Here is a 23,852-nt window from a genome sequence, read left to right as displayed (position 1 = left end):
AATCTGCAAGAGCACTTGGCAAAATTCTTTGTCACATCTTTTCTTTGCCTTTGGCACACAGTATGGGTATGCAAATACAAGAAAATAGAGACTTCAGCATTGTTGACACACTCTTCCTACACACAGAGTACAACCAGATATTAATGCCGGAGCCTGTTTCTCTACAACTGAATTGGCTCAAGTACTTCTGTGTACTTTATTGATTTTTAAAATGTTGAAAACCACATTAAATTCCATCATTTCATCCATACAGTATATCATCCACATGACAAAACCATGAGCAACAAAAAGGTAAAACAGACAACCTTCACTTCATGACCCACATTTAAATACAACTTTATTCAGATCTGAGGACTCTTATTCTTTATATATATATATATGTATATATATATATATTTATTTAGTTATTTATCCATTTATTTATATGTATATTTATTTTTTTGACAGTCTGAATTTGTTACTAATGTTTGTCGTGTGGATCAGTGTTGTCTTGCAGTCTCTAAGGCCAAAAAATCCACATCTGTTGGCACCAGGTGGGTCAACAATAAGGCTGCTGCCACCAACAACACCGTCCCATAGCGACATGACTTTCTCTTCAGCTTTGCCAAGCAGCCTTTCTTTATCTCGCCCCGGAGAGGCGGAGAGGGTGGAGTCTCTGTGAGGGTATTGCTGTAGATGTCAGAGGATCGGTAAGGAGCAGAGTGAGGAGCTTCTTCTTAGTGGGTAGCCCAACATGTGTCCTTGATATTTTCTATAATGGTACAGTGTTGAGGGCTCATGTTGACCAGTTTGATTCCTTCATATATGAGTATCCAACTTCTCTCCAGATGCCCTGCGGGACACGAGGAGAGGAATATCAAGGTTACTGGGCCGTATCTGTGATGGGCACTACAATGGCGTGCTCTCGAAGAGATTTCACGTCCTCACATTCCAGGGGTTTATGTAAGAACTCTGCTTTGAACAGCAGAGAAGAAAATACTTAAACCAGCACATCTTAAGACTGTGTGTGCGCACGCATTTGTTTGATGGGATATAACTATAGAGAGAAACAGATAGAGGGGAGACAGGAGTTCTCGCTGCCGATGTTCACTTGGCTCGACACTAAGCTCGCAGAGATTAGCCAGCTCAGCTCAGCACAGTGTGCTGGAGGGCAGGCAGGGCAGTAGTGAGGAACTACCCGCAGCAGGGTTCAACTTCAGGATAAGGGAGGGTACAGAGGCTGAAGCCAGTCAGCCAGGTCACACGTGGGGAGTAGACAACAGCATGAAGACGGCGGGGCACATGGCTGAGTAACATGCGGGTGTCTGGAGAGGAGAGGGGCAGAGAGAGCTGGTGGGTGAGGAAATGGATGAACAGAGCAGAAGGCAGTGGTTCTTTCATGCTGCTGGATGTACTTTAAACTGGTGAAACTTCCTCCAGTCAAGGAAAAGGACTTTAAGACAACAAGTATACTTTCAGACAAGTATCAGGTCTATAGTTTGAGTTGTTGTCAAACCTGTTTTGAATGTTCCACTGGGATTCTGTGAATGCTTTCCAAAAAAAAGAAGAAGAAGATGCTCAGACTGTAACTGTGATGTGGCTGAATCAAAATCTGCCTCTGCTTGCTTTCACATAGTTGGAACTCTGATTGATTGAGCCTCTTTAGGGAAATCCCTTCAGTGATTGTTGATTGTGAAACGTATGGAATAAGAGGCACAGCAGACAGATAAGTGTGCTGTCAACAAGCAGGGCATCCAAGCATTTATGAAATATGTGCTTAGATAAAACAATAACATGCAGAAGGAGACAGAGGTTTGACTCAGACAGATGAACACCATTTATAATGGCTGCGGGTGGTGTAGCTATCTGTCACCTGCAGACATGCTTGTGCACAGCTGACATTTGCTCCGGGCCACAGGTTGTGTGTTGCATATAGAGAAGAATCACCCCACTCTAAACTAAAAATCCAGCTCTGACGTGCAGATGTACAGCTCGTTGTTACTATCTTTAGCTGACGAATTTTTTTTTTAAACCTCCTACTCTTGCTCTCCAAGCTCATAAAGCGCAGCCAGAGCGATGCATTTATGTCTGGCCTTATGCTACCCCCCACAGGAGGACGGCTTCATGGTGACTTTACTGCTGCTTGGGTCCACTTGCGAGATTGCTGTGCAGTTGCAGTCACACGTGTGTGTGCACAGATCTGGCTACATCACTGATGTCACAGTACATTAGCATCAAACTGGTTATCTTATATCACTGTTTAATGACTCTTCACACCTGTCTTGTGACTGTTCATCGTTAATGAACCAAGAAGGCATTGTGTCCTCATAAACAGGACAGTGGTAACCTCTCAGCACACAACATGTCACCCTATTTAATTCATAGCTCCATTGTGGCTGCTCTCCACTGATATTGTTTGTGAGAGTAACATGAGATGGGCCAGCCAGTGGCCATTTATCTTAATGAGAGCAGTTAATTCTGGGCTGAGCTTTGGCTGCTGCCGCCATACAAAAACACAGCAATCCCTTTGAACGTCCTCTTATCCTCCTACCCGCTGACTTGATTTTCAGGAATACATTTTGCCCTCTCATTGAAACCATAATTAGTTCTAAAGGAGATTAAATTACATGTAATTATTATGATAATATTTTCATTTATTCAAGATAACGGGCTGACTTTAGTGAACACAGTATTTGTCGTGAGAGAGCAATCTCCCTCACACAGTCAAAGTTATCAAGGCGTGAAATCAGGAATCCTGACGGCAACAAAATGTAATCTTTTTCATACAGAGGGGACAATAGAAGGCGCTGCATACTCTACGTCTCCTTCTCCACTTTAATTAAAAGAGCACACCGAATCTCCCCGTCTTTCACTCCCCTACCTTCTCTCTTAAGAGTGAAGGGCCAATTTTATCACTATGCAGAATCTAGTTATTTTCCTCACACTGAACTTGTCTTAAGCCCCAGTCCTGAATCTTTAATGAGCAATTTCTTTTTTTTTTCTTTTTTTTTTGTAAATTTTATTATTTTTCCTCTCTCCACCTCCTATTTCTCTTTTATTGAACTGGGGTAATGTAACTGAAGGATATATTATGATTAGATTTTGCAGGTAAAGACTACACATCAGTGATACGGTAGGGTGGCTGCATCAGAGAATGCAGATGGGACTTTAAACATTGTTCTGGGGGTGGACGTTCCCTCACATTAAATATATGCCCTTTAAAAAGACTGAGAGTGTAACCTGAATGGTCCTATGGTTGGTTACACTTTACATTCATCTTCTCTTTATGAGAAAAAAATGATTTATGTTCCCTGTGGTATGTTTCAGTCAGTGTGGAACTTAACCATATTTATAAAGTTGGATTTTGCTTCAGCTCTCCAGTGGATCATATCAAAGATACAATACTGCGTTGTGACTTTGAAAAAGAAGAATTTTGTAAAGGGTGTTTAAAAGGACATTAAGACAACATTAACAAATGACTTAATGGAAGAGAGAAATAGCTGGCGAGAAGTTGGCATATAGAAACTGGTCTGAGGTAAGAATGTGCAAGTTGGCGGTATTTGATTTTTCCCTACCAGTCCAGTTAATGAATACTGCAGTTAAGCATTCCGAATGCCTCATTATCTGCATACTGTACTTTATGTTTTGCATATATGTTTATACATCTTACAACAGTCAGGCTACAGAGAGGTTTTTTTTAAAGTGTCTCGCTGCCGCTATGACATTCACAGCCTTGGTTTCCTCCTCACGAGTTGCAGTCACTCCCACTCATCCCCCTTTTCCTCTCTCCTCCTGCCTCTCCTCCCCGCCTACAGGTCCTCTAGCCCGAAGGCAGGTAGGGCATCTCGTTATGGTAGTTGTAGTCCGGGCAGACCTTCTGCACCAGGCGGTAGTCCGTACTGTAGAAGGAAATATAGATACAGATGACCTTGAAAGGCTTGGAGCAAATCCAGGACACGTGGCTCTGGATCTGCTCCTGGAAACAGGTCTTGGATGGGTCATAGTTGCACAACGAGGTGCGTTTTTGGCGATCCACCTTCTCATAGTCTACGCGGCAGTTGAAGATCTTGGAGTCCTTGGGGTAGACCACACTCTGGCGCTCCAGGTCAAACTCTACTGCCTTGACAGGTGGTACCAGGCTGACTGAGATGTTGCCCTGGCCTGTGGAGTTGTGTCGAAAGTAGACGCTGAATGTGCCGTTACCGTGATCCACAATCTTGCCGGTGATTAGCAGGTTAAGCCTTACTGTCTTGATATTGGAATAGAAGTCTCCCCAGCCAAACATCTTCTTGAACTTGCCGGTTTTAACAATTGGTCGGCGTTTGACCCTGGGGTTCGAGGCGTCGGGTTTGAGCAGATCACTGCCCAACATCTCCCAGAACTCCTGTTTTGAAAACTCCTGCTTTGAGAAAGGGACTGGAGAGTGGTAGGGCAGCTCCAGAGAGGTGGCGTTAGCAGCTCTGCTTTTACTGTGTAGCATCCAGCGGCTCAGGGGTGAGAGCGAAGCCTGCCCGCCCAGGAGGCCCACTGTCTGGGAGGAGTCATCTGAGGAGCTCTTGGAGTTTGAGGAGTCATCTTCTTGACTCAGTGCCACCTGGAGAGTATTGTGGAGGAGGGGATCAGAGAAGGTAAACAGAGAAAAAAAAAAGGTAGAAGCAATTATTAGCAAGGTAGAAAAAAATGTAGACAGAAACCAAATTAACAGTTTGATCAATACTTAATTTACTGTTCATACCTCGGGAGATTTTAACTGACATTCTATCAATGTTTTATTTATATATATTTATATAACTTTACACGTAGTGCTATTATTAAAATCTTTTGTTTACCTTCGCTGAGAAAGAAATACTCCCTTATGTCACGTTCTCACAGAGGCAGTGTAATTCCCTAAGTTCACTAGGCTCCATCAGCTACTTGGGAGGCCAGAGGGATCAAAGAACAGATTCAAACACAAAATCCACATCATAAATGAATTCACGTGGCATTTGTGACTCCTGTGTTCTTGTACAGTTTAATCAATATATGTGAAAGTGGATATTTTTCTGCAAAGGATTTGAAACAATGAAGAGCTGCAATCAGGAAATGTGTCCTGAAGTTGTTTCTTACAACAATCAGTGGAGTTTTTGCACAAGTATTTGCCTTCATACTAACTGTTATAAAGTATTTTTTCCAAGTTGAGAATTAATTAATTCATTTTCGCCAGAACTGAATTGCAAGATAATCCACCTGGAAAGATTTTTTTCTGCCTTGTATTAAAATCCTAAAGGAAAAATGTCAGTGGAAAGTAGAGACTAAGCTATGTTTCTTTTTTTAAAGTGAGCTTTTTGCTTTTTAAGCACTCTGGTATGAGTGCATGGGGAAGCTGTTATGGCCTCGAAACATTTGGTTGGAGGATCAAAGTGTTTGAGGGTGGGGAGGTGGGCAAACGGGAGGGCCTGAGAATAAAGTGTAATGTCCAATTAAGACTTCCAGTGTTTTAATTAAAGAAAAAATCTGTATCGGCAGACACACAAAGCTGTCAGATGTTAACATCAACTGAAGGGAGGGGAAGAGGAAGGAGGGAGATAACATAGTGCTGCTGTGCTCAGCAGTAGCTTTGTGATGAGTGTGTGAATGTGCTTGCAAAGTAATGGGTAATTATTCAATGGTAATGATCTATTAACAGGTAGCTTCTGTCTAATGTGCCATGGAGGTATCCAGAATTGTTGTGTCCTTTGGATCTGACAGTAAGGAACACACACTCACATCGTCTGTGAATTTTGAGTTGTGGTAAATGCAAACAATAAGTGATGCAAATGCGAGCGCTGGGGTAAGTTTGTGTATGTGTGTGCATGCGTGTGTGTGAGTGCGTTCTACCCAGAGAGATTTTACAATGATGCATAATGCATGGATCTCTGTCTGTGCTCTGATCCATCTACTGTCTTGACTGCCAGGGCTTCCTTATACAGGCTTAGTCAGGATTATTAAGTCTGACTCATTTTTATTCCATTTTATGCAGGTTTTTCAAGCTCACTCAGATTTGTTCACTTGCTCTGCAGTTAGTCAGTGATATTGATTCTTCTGTCGCTCTAAAAACATGTATTTCCTTTCATAACAACGTGTATCGCATTTCAACTGTCTTGAAAGGATTCCCACTGATGTGGTTGTGGTCTGGTGTGTGGACTCAGATGAGAGGACACCATTTTTCCCTTAATCTGGTTTTATTCCCATGGGGCTGTTACAGGCCAGATGCCCTCTGCTCTAGTTACCTGTCTGCTGCTACGCTACACTGCCGCTTAGATCCTTCAGTCTCCCCACGGGGGCCGATAACAGTCCTGACAAAGACTCCTTCCTCTTGAAACAGATAGCTTCTTTGAGAATCCCAAACTCATTAATAATGAACCAAAATTCAAAAGCGCTTAGACTTATTGATTTAAATCTTTTCAAACATATCTATGTTTTTTTTCTTTTTCTCTCATTTTTTCTTTTTAGACCAGAAAGTTGAGGCTAGACAGGATGACTTTGATGACATACCATTACCCATGGCTCCTATTGAAGGACTAGTTTGTGTTTGATTTCTCTTCTTCAGTGAGCCCATGGCTGCTGGGCACAGAGGGTAGCAATCTGCCTGCCTCCCCAGATAGCACTCAAGAGCCCCTGCGGTGTCCTACAGTTTCTATGAAACTGCCCATTTGTTTTAAGATCCTCATCACTTTGCCAGCAATTCTCAGATGGTGCCAGTGCTCGTATCTGAGCAGAAACATATTGCAACATGCTTTGTTGTAGCTTACACATTAAGCAAAGTATCCGTCCTCCTTCCCTCTTTTGCACAGTCTTCATTAGGGAGTCAGAGAGGCTGGGCTGCAGGAGTAGAGATGAAGTAAACGCTGTGCTATTGTTAAACAGAAGATTTAAATGTCTGGCACTGCTGGAAGTGTCAGATCCAGTGTACAGCATCATTGTCAAAGGCAAATGGAAGAATAAGCTTAATTTGGCCCTGAAGAAAACCTGAGTTAGAGCGACAATGATTACTAGAGTAACAGAACACACTCTGAGCACCAGTCCAAACACAATGCCTTTAACTGGAGTTGTGTTTTTGGCGGTAAATGGATACTACTGTTTGTGGTTTCACTGTTGAATGATGTATCTTAAAGGTAAATGAAGTCACACATTATATGGTAGCACATGACATTGCAGTGCTACAATTCTTATCCCCTTTGCATTTAACTATGAAAGTACAGGAAGCTTGTGATTTAAGATATTGTAGAATAACTGAAATTAGTTTCGTTTTCCTTCAATTTAGGGGAATGTTTTTATATTTGGGAAACAAAAACATTGTTTTGTTAACAATCCAGCACTAAATGCCATCTGCTTTGGGTATTTAAATAAGCCACTTGCTTTCAGATTTATAATCTAATCTAACAGATGATGATGTACTGTGAGAACCTTGCCTTTTTTAATGATCAGTTTCATAAAATTTTAAGAAGTGTTTTAAAGAGTTAGAAAATGTGCACTTGTTCCAGGGCTGTAGCTACTATACCAAAGTCTTATTGTTCACTAGGTCATCCTAAAATATACAACATAAACCAGCCATATATTGTAACATAGTGTAATGTTGCTTTGAAAAATCAGAAGTTTCTCTCAGAGTAAGTTTGTTTTGTTTCATGAAACTTGGCAAGATGTATCCCAGCTTTAATACTGTATGCAAAGTGTGGGCGATGGGCAGTCGGGTCTTAGTGAGGGGGTGGAGGTTCGGGGTGATTTTGTCATTTGTCATGTCCACTAAGTGAGTCAGTGAAACGGCTGGAGAGGATGGGAGGTGGCTGCGGGCTCTGTCGCTGTGGTAATTGTGAGTCATTCAGCCTCAGTGAGCACAGGCCCCAAGCCTCTCTAGCAGCAGGACGTATGGTAGGGGAGCGATCCTCAGAAGCCTGGCTGCTCCACAGGCAATAATCAGCCTGTTACTGTGACAGGTACACCATTTTAACCCCTTTCCCCTGGTGACAGAAACACTCTGTTGCCATAATATAGCGCAGAGATCATGGGGTGACTTAAGTAAAATCTCCACCATAACTCACAGAAGTAAGGGACTGGTGATAGACCACTGTTTCTAAGAAGTAGTCTACACAGTAGTCTGACGTAACTTGTGACTGTTGGAGATATCCTGCAAAATATACTTCACAGATGAAGAGATACGTGGATTTCACATCTCTATTGCAAACAGATTAGGTAATCAACTTCAGATTTTTTTCCTTCTCAATGAGGATTTGGCATTTTCTTCTGTTTTGTAGCTTTGCTGATATTTTTTTCAAAACAAATAATCAAATAATTAAATCAACTACTGTTGTAAAAAGGAGTTGTAGCAACAAAACTACATTAACTACGCCCGTCTTATTGTCTTTCAGCAGACTGTCTTGGTTTTCGAGACCGTTCTCATTCCCATGTAACATACCGACGATTTGTCACGTCCCGAGACATCCCATAGGAACGTGAAAGGTAATCTTCCATGTCGACATGATACGCACCGTATTGCGAATGGAATCCAATAGAATGACACTCCCGGCGGTAACACAAGTTCCAGCCGTGTATTCCAGGCCTAACCTTAATCCTAATCATAATCTTATCCCTAATCATATTAGATAGTGTTTTCCAAAGCGATTAATGATGAGAAACTAAAATGAATGTACATGTGTAGCTTCATTCCTCATGTTTCCGACTGCGTAACATACCGACAATTTGTCATATGGCGTCGTATGTTACGTTTTGAGATGAGAATTTGTTGCGTTTTCAGTGCGTTTTTCTCTCACTGATCTTCAGGCTTTGTTTTCGGTCACAGCATGTACTTGTTCCCATTAAAACCACTTCAAATCCCATTGACTGTACACTTGCTGCTGAGCATCAGATCTCATGAACACAGTGGCGCATTCTGCAGCTCAAGAATTAGATGTTTTATAATGGAGGGACCAAAATGTAATAAAAATGCAATCAGTGGGAAACAAACAGTCAAAATGAACGATAATATTGCAATGGATTGCCTTATTAGCTAAAATGGCATTGCCATGGTAGTGTTTATCATAGGGTTTATGTGAAGCTTTTGTTGGGACACCTGAGCTGAATGTAGTGTGTCAGTTTTTTGACATACAGCTTACATATGTATCTTTGCGTGTTATATGAATGCATGAGCTGGAAAAGAGTAAACTTATTGATTGAATCCTTCAGTGGGGGCCACCCGATGGGGCTTAAGCATGTGCTTGTCCTGCAGAGCTGACAAGTTCAATAAGCACTCCACTTTCCTCTGGCTGTTGAGTTGAAATATTCATCTCTAATATGACATCAATTTTTAATTAAAGACCGAGGCAGCTCAGATTTCTTAAGTGTTAGTCAATGCTTCATCCACACTACCACCTTACCCACGCCCCACCCGCGCCTCCTTTCCCCATCTCCAGATGTAATATGCTCACTGCAGGAGATTTCTCTGTTACATGATTAAAGTCTGAAAATGGCTGTGCCCTTATAACTAATTATTCTTCTAGCTAGTGTAGATCCAAGAAGAGGTGAGCGAGAGAAAGGTAATTTCACAAGAAACAAGCCATTTGACTCTTAATGAATAATTTACTCCAGCTTCTCTGGGGTCACTGGAACTAAGATCTGAGGTACGTGAACAAACTCAATACACTGAATAGTTTTTATTCGAAACTATTTTTTTCTAACATACTCTGTCTTTCTGCATCCTCCACCCTTCTTTTTTCCAGCCCATTTTGGACATGTTCACTTGTGCGGTCCCAGAGGACTTGGGCTCATTTTGTATGCTCAGACTGAAGCTAGACTCTGAATTGGCTATCAAATTTTTACATTATAAGATATCGACAAGTTGGCAGTGCGAGGGAGGATGGAAAGTGGCAGCAGGGGATGGTTTCTCCCCAGTTATTCCCCACAGAGTGGGGACCAAAGCAAGGGCTGGGAGACTCAGCTGATTAAAGCCACTGCTACAGTAGTCATACCTGTCTGGTAAAGGCTGGGAGGACTGCAGGATTGTCTCATGGAGGCATAAAACCCTCAGTTAAATGCCCTTTTTTATTAAGGGCTGTTGTCTGATACAGTGCGACAGAGTTTCTGTTAATTTTTGAACCCATATAAATGAAAATAATTTTGTCATTCCTGCACAACCACCATTAATATGCTCCCGAGGGAGGCTGTTAAATTGCTTCAGTGGAGAGGTGCTGAGTGGCCAAATCAGACAATGGTTTAGCTGTGCAACTCCCAGCTGAGAAAGTGTGTAACTGTGTGAATGGGCTCCTTTTACACTTATAGTAGCTCTAAAAAGGTACTGAATCTTGGGATTCTCTCATTAGCGGACAGCTGTGGTTGAACTGAGAATATGTTGGGTCACTGTCATTTAATTTATACGTGGGCTAGATGTGTTCACATTAGCATGGTAAATGCGCATGCCTAGCCGACTGCTTTGAGGTTCTGTCTGGCATTACGAGTGGCATACACATAAAGCTGCTAAAGTGAGTATGTAAACCTCATTTACATATGACAAACAGGTCAGGCACTTAGATGTCTGAAGTTCCAGCCGTCTCAGCAGTCTTCTAGCTGAATTTAGACTTTTCAGTGTTTAAACTGATTAAACCAAATGTAAGCAGGAAGGGGAAACGTGATCGCAAGTGCTTGCTTGTAAGACATTTGACACTCTGCAGTCCATCTCAGCTGGACTGGACACAATCTGGAAATGTCACCAGAGGAACAGAAACACGATTCAGTTTCTAAAGGAGAGATGCTATAGGTAAAGTAGCCCTGTAGATAGAGCTTTATTCTATCTATCTATGAGGATAATTTTCTTGTTTTGTTCATTTTTTTTTATCATTAAGAGCCTGCTTCATGGTATATTTTACTCCTACAACCATGGTGATAACTGAGAGCATTTTTACATTTATGAAGTGATGAAAGGAAATTGCCAAAGGCACCTCTATGAAACCCTTTGACTCTAATGTGCCAAGAAGAATTGGGAACCTGGCTTTGTTCAATGTTTAAATGTCTGTTTTGGGAAAGTATGTGCATTACTTCAATATGATTTGCATATTTGAACATTTAACCATCATTTTTTTAAAAACCATTCTTACATAATATCTTGCTCAAATGACAGTTGTTAACATTAATGTAGTGTCCTGCAACTATAAAATGGTAAATGTAAACTATAAATAATTTGACCATGATAAAACTCTCTAAAAATCAATTTTGGTTTCTTTTATTGAAAAAAATGGATAGATTAATTAAGTTACCTTAGCTTAAGCAGTTAATAGACATTTAGGTGTCACTTTTGAGATGGCTTGTGTGATCTGTGTAACTCCTCAAATTGGTGTTTCATGTAGCAATGTAATAAAAAATCAGAAATCAATGTGCTTTGCATAAACATTCCCATTATCCATTTATTCCTGCATTCCCGTGGCTGTGCATTTCCTATAATTGGAAACCCCATGTATAGACTCTCAGCAGGCCTTGTCTGGAGATGTGCACCACTCTGACCCCGAAAATCACTGTACCGTCACTGGTCGGCACGCTGGTAAACTGCATACTAGATGGTCAGTCATGCAGAACAGACTGTTTACAGATTTTGAGAGAAATGAGAATATTAATGGGCTTCTGCACACTGGTTTCAGTCTGGTCTGGCAGCTCAAGCAACACCATGATGAGGTCAGCATGAAAGCTTTGGTTTTCTTCAGTGTTAAACTACACTGACAGCCTAGTGTTCCCCTTTCAAATAGACCCAAATCCCCTGGTCCCATATTGCCTTTTCCACTATTGCTGAGATGCCTACAGATTTTAAAACAATGAAAGCTTTACTTTATATTGATACTTCCTATAACGGTTTGTATTTTCAGAAAACATTCAAACAACTTTGACTATTGTTAGCTCAGGCAGAAGCTATGTGAAATTAAAATGTCGGTTATGGATTTTCCCATCCTTAGTTATTCCTTATTGCTAAAGTCATGCGCATCTTTATCTGGCTCCCCGGGGAGTTACACCCACTCATTATACCCGAGGCAACGAGTCATTTTTCTTTAAGCTGTGCACTGTAATCCACACTTCACTATCTGAACCAGTAGACAAACCTACAGATATTCTTTCAGGGTCTGCTCTGTCTTCCCTGCAGTCTCCTAGAAAGCAATGCCACAGTAAATTGTGCTGGTTTTGAGGAGACAACGTATTCTGTCTGAGGACAGCTTGGCGCTTCAATATGAAGGGCTGTCAGTGTTTCAGGGTGTGTGCTTTCTCTCTGTCTGTCTGGGTCTCTGCTATGGGGCTGCCTGGAGCCTGTGGGAGGGGCTCACTGGGTGGTCGGGGGTGGTGGAGGAGGTGCACCTCTGGGGTCCTACATGCTGTGCATGTTCATAACTCAAGCCGTTTTACCCTGCAGGCAATAGGCTACAAAGATTGTCCAGCACTGCTCATCCGCTGCTGCGTCATATGTTGTTTATATGTTCTGCGACTGCTCCTAGCTGTTTAATTTGTTCGAATGAAACAAAGAGGAAAATAGTGCCAGAGCCACACAGGTAAAGTGACGAGAAGAGAATAAGAATCAAAAAGCAAAGACATCAAATTTAAGCCATATTCAAGGATGCCTAAATTATCTGAGAAAACCAATTACTTTTCTAAATGCATTATTAATAAAAAGACACTAATCTTAGCAATGATAAAGTACTCTGCATATTTTTTACAAACTGATCTGGAAAAAATACAAATAGTGCTAGATCCAGAAGCTCATGTAAATAAACGCTGAAGCTGATTGATGCTGTAATAACAATAAACTCGAAATGTTGTTTTCATCAGTAACAAGGGGATATTGTTTAACTTATCTTCCTATCATTACCCCAGAATTAAGAATTATGTGGAAGTGGTTAAGCCTAAAAACACTATTATCTACAAGTCCATTAGATTTTTAGTTTCCTGAATAAAAAAGACTCCTATTGATACTGAAGTTTAGATATTTGAGTAAACTTTTCTGGTTATTTAATTACTGCTTGCTTGAAGGGTATGACCTGAATTGTCATTTTCCTCTACGTTGATGGATAAAACATGATGCGCATTTTCTCCTGCTGATGATAAAGATACAATGAGATGATCATTTTCCTCTTCACGTCACCCAGTTATGACATTCATAACTATACGGCACATACACTCAGCACAGTAGACTGCTCGGCTTGCATGGATACAGAGCCGACCTTCCCTTATGATAGAAATTTGACAATTATGAATGAGTTTTTGTGTTTCCAGCATCTGCGTGGGATGTGAGGCGCAGAGTGAACGTTTATAAGCTCTGACGTGCCGATTGCAACACCGATGGCAAAGAGGACGAGAGCGGGAAGGCTGAAAAAAAACTGAGCTCGGTCTGGTGCGGCTGTGCACGTTTGTGACTACATGCAATGTATGCAGCATCGGACTGAGTTTTCTTCTATTTGTTTCGCAAGATGAGGTGGTATGTATCTGGGTGGACAAGGTCAGTGACCCTGCTAGGAGGACAGGTATCTAAGAAACATGAATCTAAGAGTTTGTGACAGGCCAGAATGGAGAGAGGAGTCTGATGTGGTTAGAATTAGCGTCAGGCAGCCTCTGCTCTTTAACTACACGCACAAATCTTCAGGTTTGCACAGAGTGCGTTTGTCGCACCATGCTGTCTTCTGCTGTTTCAGACACAGCAAATGCTGCCTGGATTTAATGTCTTTTGTTGTCTCAGTTTTTGTGCTGTTATGCTTCTGTGATGTAAAATCTTGTCTTTGTCACAGAAGTGATTTTGGCTCTCCAGCTTTAAATGTAACAGCACAATTTGTTATTAATTGATGCGCCGTCTTGAGTGAGTGTTTCCTTGCTGATGGCAAAGTCAAATGGAGGGTGTGAGTAAAAGTTAAGAAAGAGAAAACAGAACAGCACTACTTCCCAATTTCCCAGTGTGAATTCTTCAAAGTGTCACATTTTCTTTTCTTTTCTTTTCTTTTTTTTTAAATTACTTACACGCAGAGGGAACGGTGTGGCATGTAGACCTTGAAATATGTGTGAATGTCTCCACAGAAATTCAATTTGTAAAAAGTGACATTCGATGCTCAGCTACAGAAGTGAAATTCAGTTATCAAGCATGATGGCCAGTGTCTTCATCTGTGCAGAAAGCAATCAGTGTGAGCATAAAGCGGTTCTGTCTCTCACGGCCACAGAAAGGCTACCTGGGGCTACCCTTTCCAGAAAAATCTGGTGAGAAAGAGCATCTGTGATTCACAAATAGTCAAGCCTACGTTCCCCCAGAGATTTTTAATACATGAAGGTTACAGCACAAAATTACTTAACAAAAAGCTCATTTTGAATATCTCCATTTACTGAACTGTAGAGACGAAATTCTCCTTGTCAGTAAAATTATAGTTAGGTTTGCATTTTCAAGTCTAAAATAACACAAATGTGCCATGTTGAATGCGAGTAATGCATTTAAAAGCACAAGGTTCTTCAAACAATTGCAGAGAAGAAATTCTGCAGCTCACCGGAGTATCAGAGTTCAATGCCCTTTTCGAGGACACTTCATGCCTTTATTGATAGTTCTTAAGATTGTTGAAAGAGAGAGCTGCACATCTCGTTGACCTCACTCCTCCCAGGTTTCACTGGCTGGTCTGAGATTTCATCCCATCAACCCTGGTTCATCCACACGGCTGCGTTTGTAATTACAAGTGGATTAACATGTGTAATTCTGTGAAAATCACACAGAATCTGTGATGACTGTCAATTAGGGGTATAAACCTCTGAGGCAGATGTTTAGCTGACTCCTTTTTTAGCACCAATATCTTGGTTCATTCCATCTCTTTTCTTTCATTCTTACATTCTTACCTGTCTATTTGCCCTTCCAAAACTAAACATTTTCACATTAGAGCTGACTCACTTTCATCCTAAGTATTCAATAGACTATCTTGAGAAAATTCACTCTAGCGATTTAGTTTAGTGAAACAAATGCAGTCAGATTGCTGAGCTTCACTGATGAAAAATAACTCCAACTGCTGCCAAAAATAAACATAATTTCTCAAGCAGTCAATTATACAACTGAGATGGCTTTTATTATTCATAACCCTTCATTCAAATTCAGGGAATAATTAACATTTGAAACACATCATTCATCACATAAACAACAACCAGAGTGGCACCTTGTGTTAATAGTCGTCTGTATTAGTAGCCATTTGCAAAAGATCCCTTGAGACTGAACCCTCTCTGAAAATTGCAGCGCTATTACAACAGAAATCATCCAAATCAAATTTTTAATGCATAGCAGGCTCATTTAATTATTAATCACTGCTCCATTACTTAATAAAAAGTTACTTAATTTATTAATTGCTCCATAATTTATCAATGTCACAGGGCTAATGAATTACCCAAGATTCCCTGCTGAGGGAGGCCGTGTACGTTTTTCATAGATACATGGTCTGGCGAGAGGGAGAAAAAAATGCTCTAATTAATGTCATTATCATTTAGCCACAGACCTTCTGGGTTACAATAGGCTGCGGCCCTGCAGCTCACAAAACGCTTCCAGAACCAAAACAACAAGTGAGTGTTAAGCCTATTATCCCCACTCTTGTATCTAGTTATACAACAGCTGAAAAGGCACTCGTCCCCCATATTTTAAGACAGCGTGTGGTCTCATATTTCACAGAGAACAGAAGAATCCGTTGAAAGAGCTCCGTCTCAGCCAAGAATATCACTGAGTCTGTTAAGTCACTTAAAACCAATGTCTGTTAGACCTCAGATCCTCAAAAGAGCTATCACTTTATTCTGAGTATCTGAATAATACCTTAATATGAAAACCACAAGGTCATCCTTGAAGGAATGCCGTCACAGACGGGTTGAACAGCCACTCAACCTCACTTCAGTATTTCAGTCACTCATGTTTTTATGTTTTTTTTTGGATCTGGCTCATTCCCTGGGCCCTGAGATGACTGAGCTCCCCTTAGCCTAGGGGTTTCCGAACAGAAGGATGTTTTCAAGTTTTCTCATGCGATTTAAGAGCTGACTTCTCATTAAAGGCTGCTTTTTAATAAATCTAGAAGCGCACATGAAAGAGGAGTGGGTGATCCAAATTAAATTGTAAGGTTATGCAATGCTGGAAGTATTATTTAAGCTACAGAAACTTCAGTGTTTACATATCCATTGGCAGGAGTGTTGTGTATGAATCAATTTAGCATTAATTTGCTGAATTAGATCTCATAAATTTCTCCTCACCTACTGTATAAATTCAGTCTTTAATCACATCGTTCAATAAGGTAAGAGCTCTCACAGCAAAGACTACAAAAACAAACCAGTGCTTTTATCTTTCTGTGGATCTTTCACATGAAAAAGTATTCAAGCTTTTTGTCTTGCTGATTCTGCTGTACCATTTCACACACAAGAACCCTGGGGCATGGACCTGTAGTGTAAAGGTGCTACAGCTTATATCAAATCAAAGCCATAATTTAAAGAGTGCTGAAATGTGGCTTATATCTTGTGTATAATGCATTTTTTTAACGCCTGGTTTTCACGGAAGGTTAAATAAACTTTTCCTCAGTTGATTCACAGTTTTGCGTTTGATATTTTGGAGTTCAATTGATAGAGTAAATCATAAATTTGTAACACTGTAACTTTTTAATGGCCATGTAGTGTTTGTTGACAGTGTTACAGAGCTGAGGACTGAAGCGGCTCCAAAGACGCACAGAGTAAAACAGATATGTGACAAACACCGATGGCACGGTGCGCTCCGCACGCTGCCAGCACGAGTGTCCCCCGAGAATAGTGACACTGCGCCCGGCGTACCCGAGACGAGCGGGGTCAGAGTGAATGTTATTGTCTTAACAATTACTAGTGATACAAAAAACAAAAACAAACCAGACATCAGCAGAATTTGGTTTGCGGTCAACACAGTGCTGTCGTGCAGCAGTCGAGGATTATCTCTGCATCTTTGTAAGAAGCACAAATGACCTGCACGTCTCGTAATTTATCATTTCCATCAAATTAATCTAAGCTGTCAGTTGCTATCCACGCACGTCTGCGCAAACATTTCCCCTTTAATTAGCGTATATCACGGAGTTTGGAAGTTTGTAGCCTACTCTACGGTATATTCTGACGCAGAAGGTATTTTGAGGTAATTCGGAGAAAGACGCATAAAGACCCCGGCGTGACTTTTTTCTTTTATCTTTTTGCACACTCCCACTCTTTTCTTACCAAACAAGCGGTTCCGTTGAGGAGGAGCAGGATGAAGCCTCGGTTGGGACGCATCATTCCGGCGCGTAAAACCCACAGTCCCCTGCCCCGGCAGGAAAAAAAGAAAAAGAAAAAAAAAGAATATAAATTGTTAATGGTAAGAAGAACAAACTCCCGAAGACGGGCTTTTCCTCCTTCAGGAAGATGCTCTTCCTACTGCACCCGGTCCCATTCGGCTGGCGCACGGTCCCATGCCCATGCCTAAAGTGCTGTTTCCACAGACCTAAAAAACGTAGGAAACCACTTGGAGTGATACTCTACTGTCTTTTCTTTTTTTCTCACCAATCCAGTGTTTGAGTCAGATTACATATGGTGTGAGAAATCCATGAACATGCGGAAGGCTGTTATCATCCATGCAAAAATGAAGCGATTCCGGCTCAGAGTTAAACGGGTACACAGGGTGGTGGGTAGATCATATCTGGTCACTGGTGCCAGTGGAGATCCTGGAGGGATGGAGCTGCAGCCTCCTGCAGAAACTGAGCGATGCTGAGACTGGCAAGAGCAAACAGACGTTTTAACAGTTCTCTCTCTCTCTCTCTCTCTCTCTCTCTCTCTCTCTCTCTCTCTCTCTCTCTCTCTCTCTCTCTCACACACACACACTCTGCCTCTACCTCACTCCCTTCCCCTACCCATGTGTTTGTGCCTGTCCCCCTCTTTCTCCAGTCTCCAATCTCTGTTTCCCTCTCTTACCCCCTCCCTTATCTCACTTTCTTCCCACCTCTCTAGCATCTCCCTCTTTCAGTTACCTTCTCTTTACTCAGTTGATCCAACATATAATTAAATAAGTTACAATAAACCTAAATATCCAGTAGTTACACAACAATAAGCATCTGTCCCACTTGTGTGAGGGCTTGAGTGTTTTCCATTCCCTTGTGAGTATTTCTGACATGAGTTTTTTAGCCTACAGCATTACTAATCCACTGACAACTCTGTGGGTATTTCTCACCAGCAACCCTGTCATTAAATATAATCATCACTGTGGGTGGGTGAAAATCATTGATTGGGAAAGACTGGATCTTTTTTCACACTGCACTTGTCACAACAAAAACAACTCTTGTCATATGGTAACTGAGGAGGTTAATGCTGAGCTGTGGATCTCCTAGAATGCATTTGATCCTCACACACGTTGTCACATCATACACGGTATCGTCAGATTGTTTGTCCTCCCCAAAGGACACCGAACTGGAGCCCTGCTGAAGGGTATTGACGTACACGATGAACCAGTGACCGTCACCTCAGTCCGGTGTGATTAATAAAGAGTTTTCCCCAATAACACTCAGTTCATTAGAAGCAGGTTAATGGACTGAAATGCGTGATATCACTACACAGGTCCCCTGGCTCCCAGCGGCTCGATTTCTGCTTAATTGCACTTATAGATGAGCTTTACGTGAGCTGTCCTCCCTGTATCTTTACACACACTGCAGCACCAGAGGAAGACCTGCTCTATATCTTTTTGTCACTAGGTCAGAACTTTTTATATCGGTGTTGTTTTATCTCAGATTTAGCCATTTAAACCCTTTGTTAATGTTATTTTACTACCTGCTAATAATGCATATGGTGTCGTGGGTTTATTGATCTCATTTCATGGGGTTAATTGGCTCAACTGGATGCATTCTGTGGGACCTGACCCCTAAAGGAGCTAGGTAACACCTGGGGGGTCACTGGAGGAGAGGAAGCCCTGTCAATCTAGTGTAACTGAAACTTCAAAGAGTTAGGGCAAAAATAAATTCTTTAAGACAGCCGCTCTAGTCCAGCCATCTACCTGTGTGCACACATACAGATTTGCTGCTCATTATGATGCAGGAAATGCTGATGGAAGGTGGGAATGAGCTCATCAACTGAGGAGGTTTCTTGATCTGTCTCCCTTTTTTATTGGATTATTTCAAACACTAAACGTGCCTCTGTATAATTCAAGCAAGCCTCTTCAGTTACCCTAGGTACGAGCGGGGTCTTTGGGAGAGGAAACATAACCTATAAAGGGAGATCTGCTCCCCAGCCCACAATCTGAAGAAACAGCAACCATAATAAAACTCCTTTTTAAAACGCAGCACGTTCATTTATACGCACACTTTCACTCCTGCACATAATTATGGAGCCATAACTCAGCCTGTATACTCTCTGGGGAGAGCTGCTGCTATTTTTTACTCATATGAAAAAAAAGAAGAAGCATTGTGGATGCTAAGATACCCATCATTTGACATCCAGGATCGACTTATCTTAATGTTGTTTCACACATGACTCACATCAGCATGACAAATAGGAATTTGTGTTTGTGTATTTTCCTTTTTATTCCTCTCTCCTGGCAAACTCCAACAATTGTGCTCAATCATTGCATTGCTTGACACGTAATCCTATTTCACAGTATAATTCAGCTTGAATGTGGAGCTGCAGGCGACAGACAGTCCAGACCGAGGCTGAAAGGTTTATAGATGAGTATTGGCTGCCCTCTAGTGTCTTTCATCAGTTCTGGACCTTCAGAATGGAGACAAAGCTTCATTAAGCAGGAGAGGTCATTAAAGGGTCAGTTCACCTGAATGCATATTTAAACATTTTTCCTTTTTTCCCATTTTCCTTTTGTGTTTTTTTCTTTAATGAGTGGAGTCATATTTTCTTAGTTCATGAGGTTCCCACACAGTTGAGGTTATACTACTGCTACTGATGCCGGTGAAAAGAAGAGAATGTAACCACACATGTAAAGAAAATTTAAAGGCATTGCAAATATTCACATTCCATGTGTTCTGATAAATATGAAACACCTACACAAAACCTGATCTAAGTCTGTTTTGTTGTTGTTTTTTAAACAAGAAGACAGAAGCAGATATCAGCTGTCAGAGCAGCCCAGCACTCTGTCCTGTTCATTCACACATGGAGACATGGTGATCGTAATGTGTCTTCCTATTACAGATCAAACTAAGACTTTTAGTTTGATCAGTTTTTGTGTAGGTTGTTCACATTTATCCTCGAAGCTCACTTATATCTATTTCTGAACAAGGCTGACAGCTGAGCTGTCATCCATGATTAAACTTTAAATGCAAGTTTTATGAATAACAAAAATAATGTAATTTGGGCAAAACGCAAATCATGAATATGGAGAGACATGGCTGTGCTAACATATATGGCTTCCTACCCCTGTCCTCATCTTCTTTGGATCTCTTTGTTGTTTTTGCTCATCTCTGTGTCTGTTTTTCCCAGGTGCCAATGATGAATAAGAGATTTTTAAGAAAGCAAAGGATGCATGAATTACTATCCGAGTCTTCTGACCACATTTCTAACACATTTCACATTTCTAGCAGAGATGTTATAGAGACTAGGGTCCCGAAAAAAGAACTGAGCTCTCTGTGAAGGTTCACAAAATGACTGTGAAAACACCTTTTTGAATTGTGGGCATCAAAATAAATAATAAAAAAATAAAAAAATAAACATGGATTTTTAAAAAAAAGCACTATCATAACGTTTGGGGACTTGAATTTTCATGTCATTCACATTTAGGTCTTTATGTTAGTATGGCAGAAACTGCTTAAATAAAACCCAAACTACACAGGTTGCATTAACATATTTATATTTGTTAATTGTCCTCTCTCTGATTTAATACAGATGTGCTTGATAAAATGCACATATTACAATGGCCCAGCTGTGATTTAGGAATGAGCAACACCAGCTGCCACTATGGGGTGCTGTTACCAAAGGTTACACTTTAAGGCTCTGTCCGGACTCCACTTGCATTGATATCAGTATCCATCAATCCACCAGTGGAGGCATCATGAACACGGTGCTGTGTCAGTGTTTGTTCACTGTGACAATTTGCTCTATTGCGTGAAACACTTTTGCTGGGAGTCTTTTTCTGGCTGCTGTTGGCGGTTTAGAGGAAACAGATAACATCAGGCTTCAAGTCTGACGTATATTTGAGTCTCTATCTTGTATCAGTCTGACTCAACTGGATGTTCCGTTCGTTGAAAGAAGATAACACAGTGGTATCATTAGGAGGAGCAAAATGTCCTATAAGGAAATGGCAGGTCAACACAAAGATTTATTTTTCTGTTTATCTTCTTACTCTCAGCCCCTCCCATCAACATCACCACTCTCTTCTCCAGTGTTAATCTTAAATTTTTGGATACATAAATATATGATGGACTTCAAGCTAACATCCGGCTGATTGAGCCTCCTGATCTGCTCTGTGACAGTGCAGTAAGTCATTCCATCTCATGCTAATCATTGCCTTTACTGAGAAGAAGCTAGGTCACAATAAGAGAACAGGTCAGAGTAAGAGTGATGACAGATGCTGGAAGTAGAAAAATATGAAATTGCCAGATAAAGAGAGTTTTAGATGTGGAGGTCTGGATTGATGAAAAGGAATTAAATTCTTACCTCTGGGGAGGTCTACACTCTCAGGACCCATTAATCCCACATAAATCCCTTGTTCTTTATGTTTCATTTCCTCCTTTCCATTCTTAAATTTATTGGATATTTCCCCATATACCAATCTTTTATCCCCCATTTGATCGTACAGTATTAAATATGCTTCTGAATTCTCTTTCTCATTTTCACCAAAATATTTTCACAAGATGACCTTTTTCCTTCCAGGATTGTCTTGAGATCCGACGTAAACTTTAAATGCACCACAGAGGGTTAATTGAGTTGCTGAAGGGAAGTGAGACACATTTGGGACTTGTCAGATTTATAATTTTCTTTCATTTTTTTCTCCTTATTGAAGAGGATTACTTGATTGTTTCCAGATGATGACAAGGAGGCCCAGACACAGAGGCTGGTTCAGTACAAATGTTTCAAATCTTTTAGCCACACTGCGGTGTGGTTTGTTGCCCGGTGTTTCGGTGCAACATTTCAGTCCACACTGATACAGTATGTTAATGAACTTTGGTACAACACATGATCCCCAGAGAATTATTTTTTTCCCACTGTGCACTTCATTTAGTCTTACAAACATGCCAACGTTTCCACTTGTTGAGAACTTCAGTTTATAAAAAGATGTTTTAAATAAAAAAACAAAACCCCAAAATCTATTAGTGATTATGATCATATTATGTAAAGGCTTCTACCATGAATGAAAACTAGGAACCTTCACAACAACAGTCAGATCATGGCGCTTTATATTATAAGGTGAAGACCTTGTAACTCACCCGAGTCAGTCACGGCAGATGGCCCCGCCCCTCCCTGAGCCTGGTTCTGCTGAAGGTTTCTTCCTGTTAAAAGGGAGTTTTCCCTTCCTATTGTCGCCAAAGCGCTTGCTCATAGAAGGTCATATGATTGTTGTGGTTTTCTGTTGGCGCTGTGTAAATAAATATTTTAACATCAAACCTAAAGTATTGGAGAAGTCCAACAATCAGCCCCCTATGAGCAAGAACTGTGCAACAGTGGGAAAGAAAAACTCCCTTTTAACAGGAAGAAATCTCTGTCAGTACCAGGCTGAGGCAGGGAAATCCCTGATTACATTTTCTGTTTCATTATTTTAAATCTTCGTGTGACAAAACCACATAGAGACTAATTTATGCCTTTTGATACTGAAATGATACACTCAGTATAAAAGCAGTGTGTAACGTTTGCTGCAGTTTTGTGGTTAAATAACAGTTTACTTGAAAAATTGTGCAGCTGTATGCAGAGTGCTGAAGTTTGACTGTTTAAAAGATTATGAGGCCATTTTTACGCTACACATCAATGCTTGAATTCAGTACAAATGATGTTGCTGTTGGTAGAAAGGTAAAGCAACAGGGGAAACTCTGAGCGAAGCCATTAAAATATTCTTAAGACTCAAAGAAAGGAACATCATCAGTCAGATACACTAATATTATTTTTTAAATACAAGGCATGTAAGAAGGAGAACTGACTGAGAGGATTAAATACCAAAAAAGACAAAAGAAAAAATTACTGATGTAACATCTGCTAAAGCATCACAGAGCTGATCCTAACAAGGCGAGACTGACATTTCTTAAAATGGATACAAAGCAGACAGCATGGCGTGGTCTGTCACCACCAGCTGGTAGAGCTTTTTATTTTTTGCCTCACTTACAGTCTAAGTTTCATAGGTCCATAGCGATTTTTAGATTGTGTCATTTTGTATGGTTTACTTCACTGTTTTGTCAGAGTTTATTAATGCGTTACAGAAATTTTCTTGTCATTACTCTTTATTTCCTACAATGTTTTCAGATTGTTAGGGTGAATTATAAGTGTCTTTTTCTATGACCGCCAAGAGAGTGTTAAGAGCTATATTTTTTCTCTGAAGGCTGTGGAAACTCCTTAAACTTTCTATTCCATAAAACTCTCTTGAAATCCTCTGGAAATTGTCAAAAATGCCTTGTCATCAAGATTAAAACCAAGCTGTTATACACCAAACAGCAGCACCATAACTACATGACAACTTACAAATATTTTGTGGCAACTCTTAAAGTGTTCCAACATAAAACCAAACTGTCAGGGATGTAGTTTAAATGAAAGCAGGTAGTACAGTGTTATGCTTGGACTGGATGACACCTGATCTCTGGAAAAATCCATGAACCATTTTCATGGTTTTAGTCAGGATACGTTGTGATCTGCTCATATGCTCCTGATCACTGGTGACAGAGCGCCACCTGACCCGTTCGCAGCATGTGTTTGGGGGCAAGCATGTCTAAAGATGTTAGTGG

At 40.8% G+C, this 23,852-nt stretch overlaps 1 protein-coding gene across 1 annotated transcript; it reads right to left on the bottom strand.

Annotated features, from left to right (window-relative positions):
- Positions 1 to 207: 207 nt before the first annotated feature.
- Positions 208 to 17,730, bottom strand: LOC146672076 (neurexophilin-1). Its single transcript, XM_085404574.1, has 2 exons — positions 17,179 to 17,730; positions 208 to 4,573 (listed from the first exon to the last, which is right to left on the bottom strand). The coding sequence occupies exons 1-2, from the start codon at positions 17,233 to 17,235 to the stop codon at positions 3,800 to 3,802; spliced, it is 831 nt and encodes a 276-aa protein (XP_085260700.1). The 5' UTR covers positions 17,236 to 17,730; the 3' UTR covers positions 208 to 3,799.
- Positions 17,731 to 23,852: the final 6,122 nt, after the last annotated feature.

This window comes from Rhamphochromis longiceps, linkage group LG4, assembly GCF_057381845.1.
Source record: "Rhamphochromis longiceps isolate RC_006_pf linkage group LG4, R_longiceps_female_GT1.1, whole genome shotgun sequence".
Lineage (NCBI taxonomy): Eukaryota > Metazoa > Chordata > Actinopteri > Cichliformes > Cichlidae > Rhamphochromis > Rhamphochromis longiceps.
Note: the sequence above shows the minus strand (reverse complement) of the source record. Positions and strands in the feature narration are given on the sequence as shown.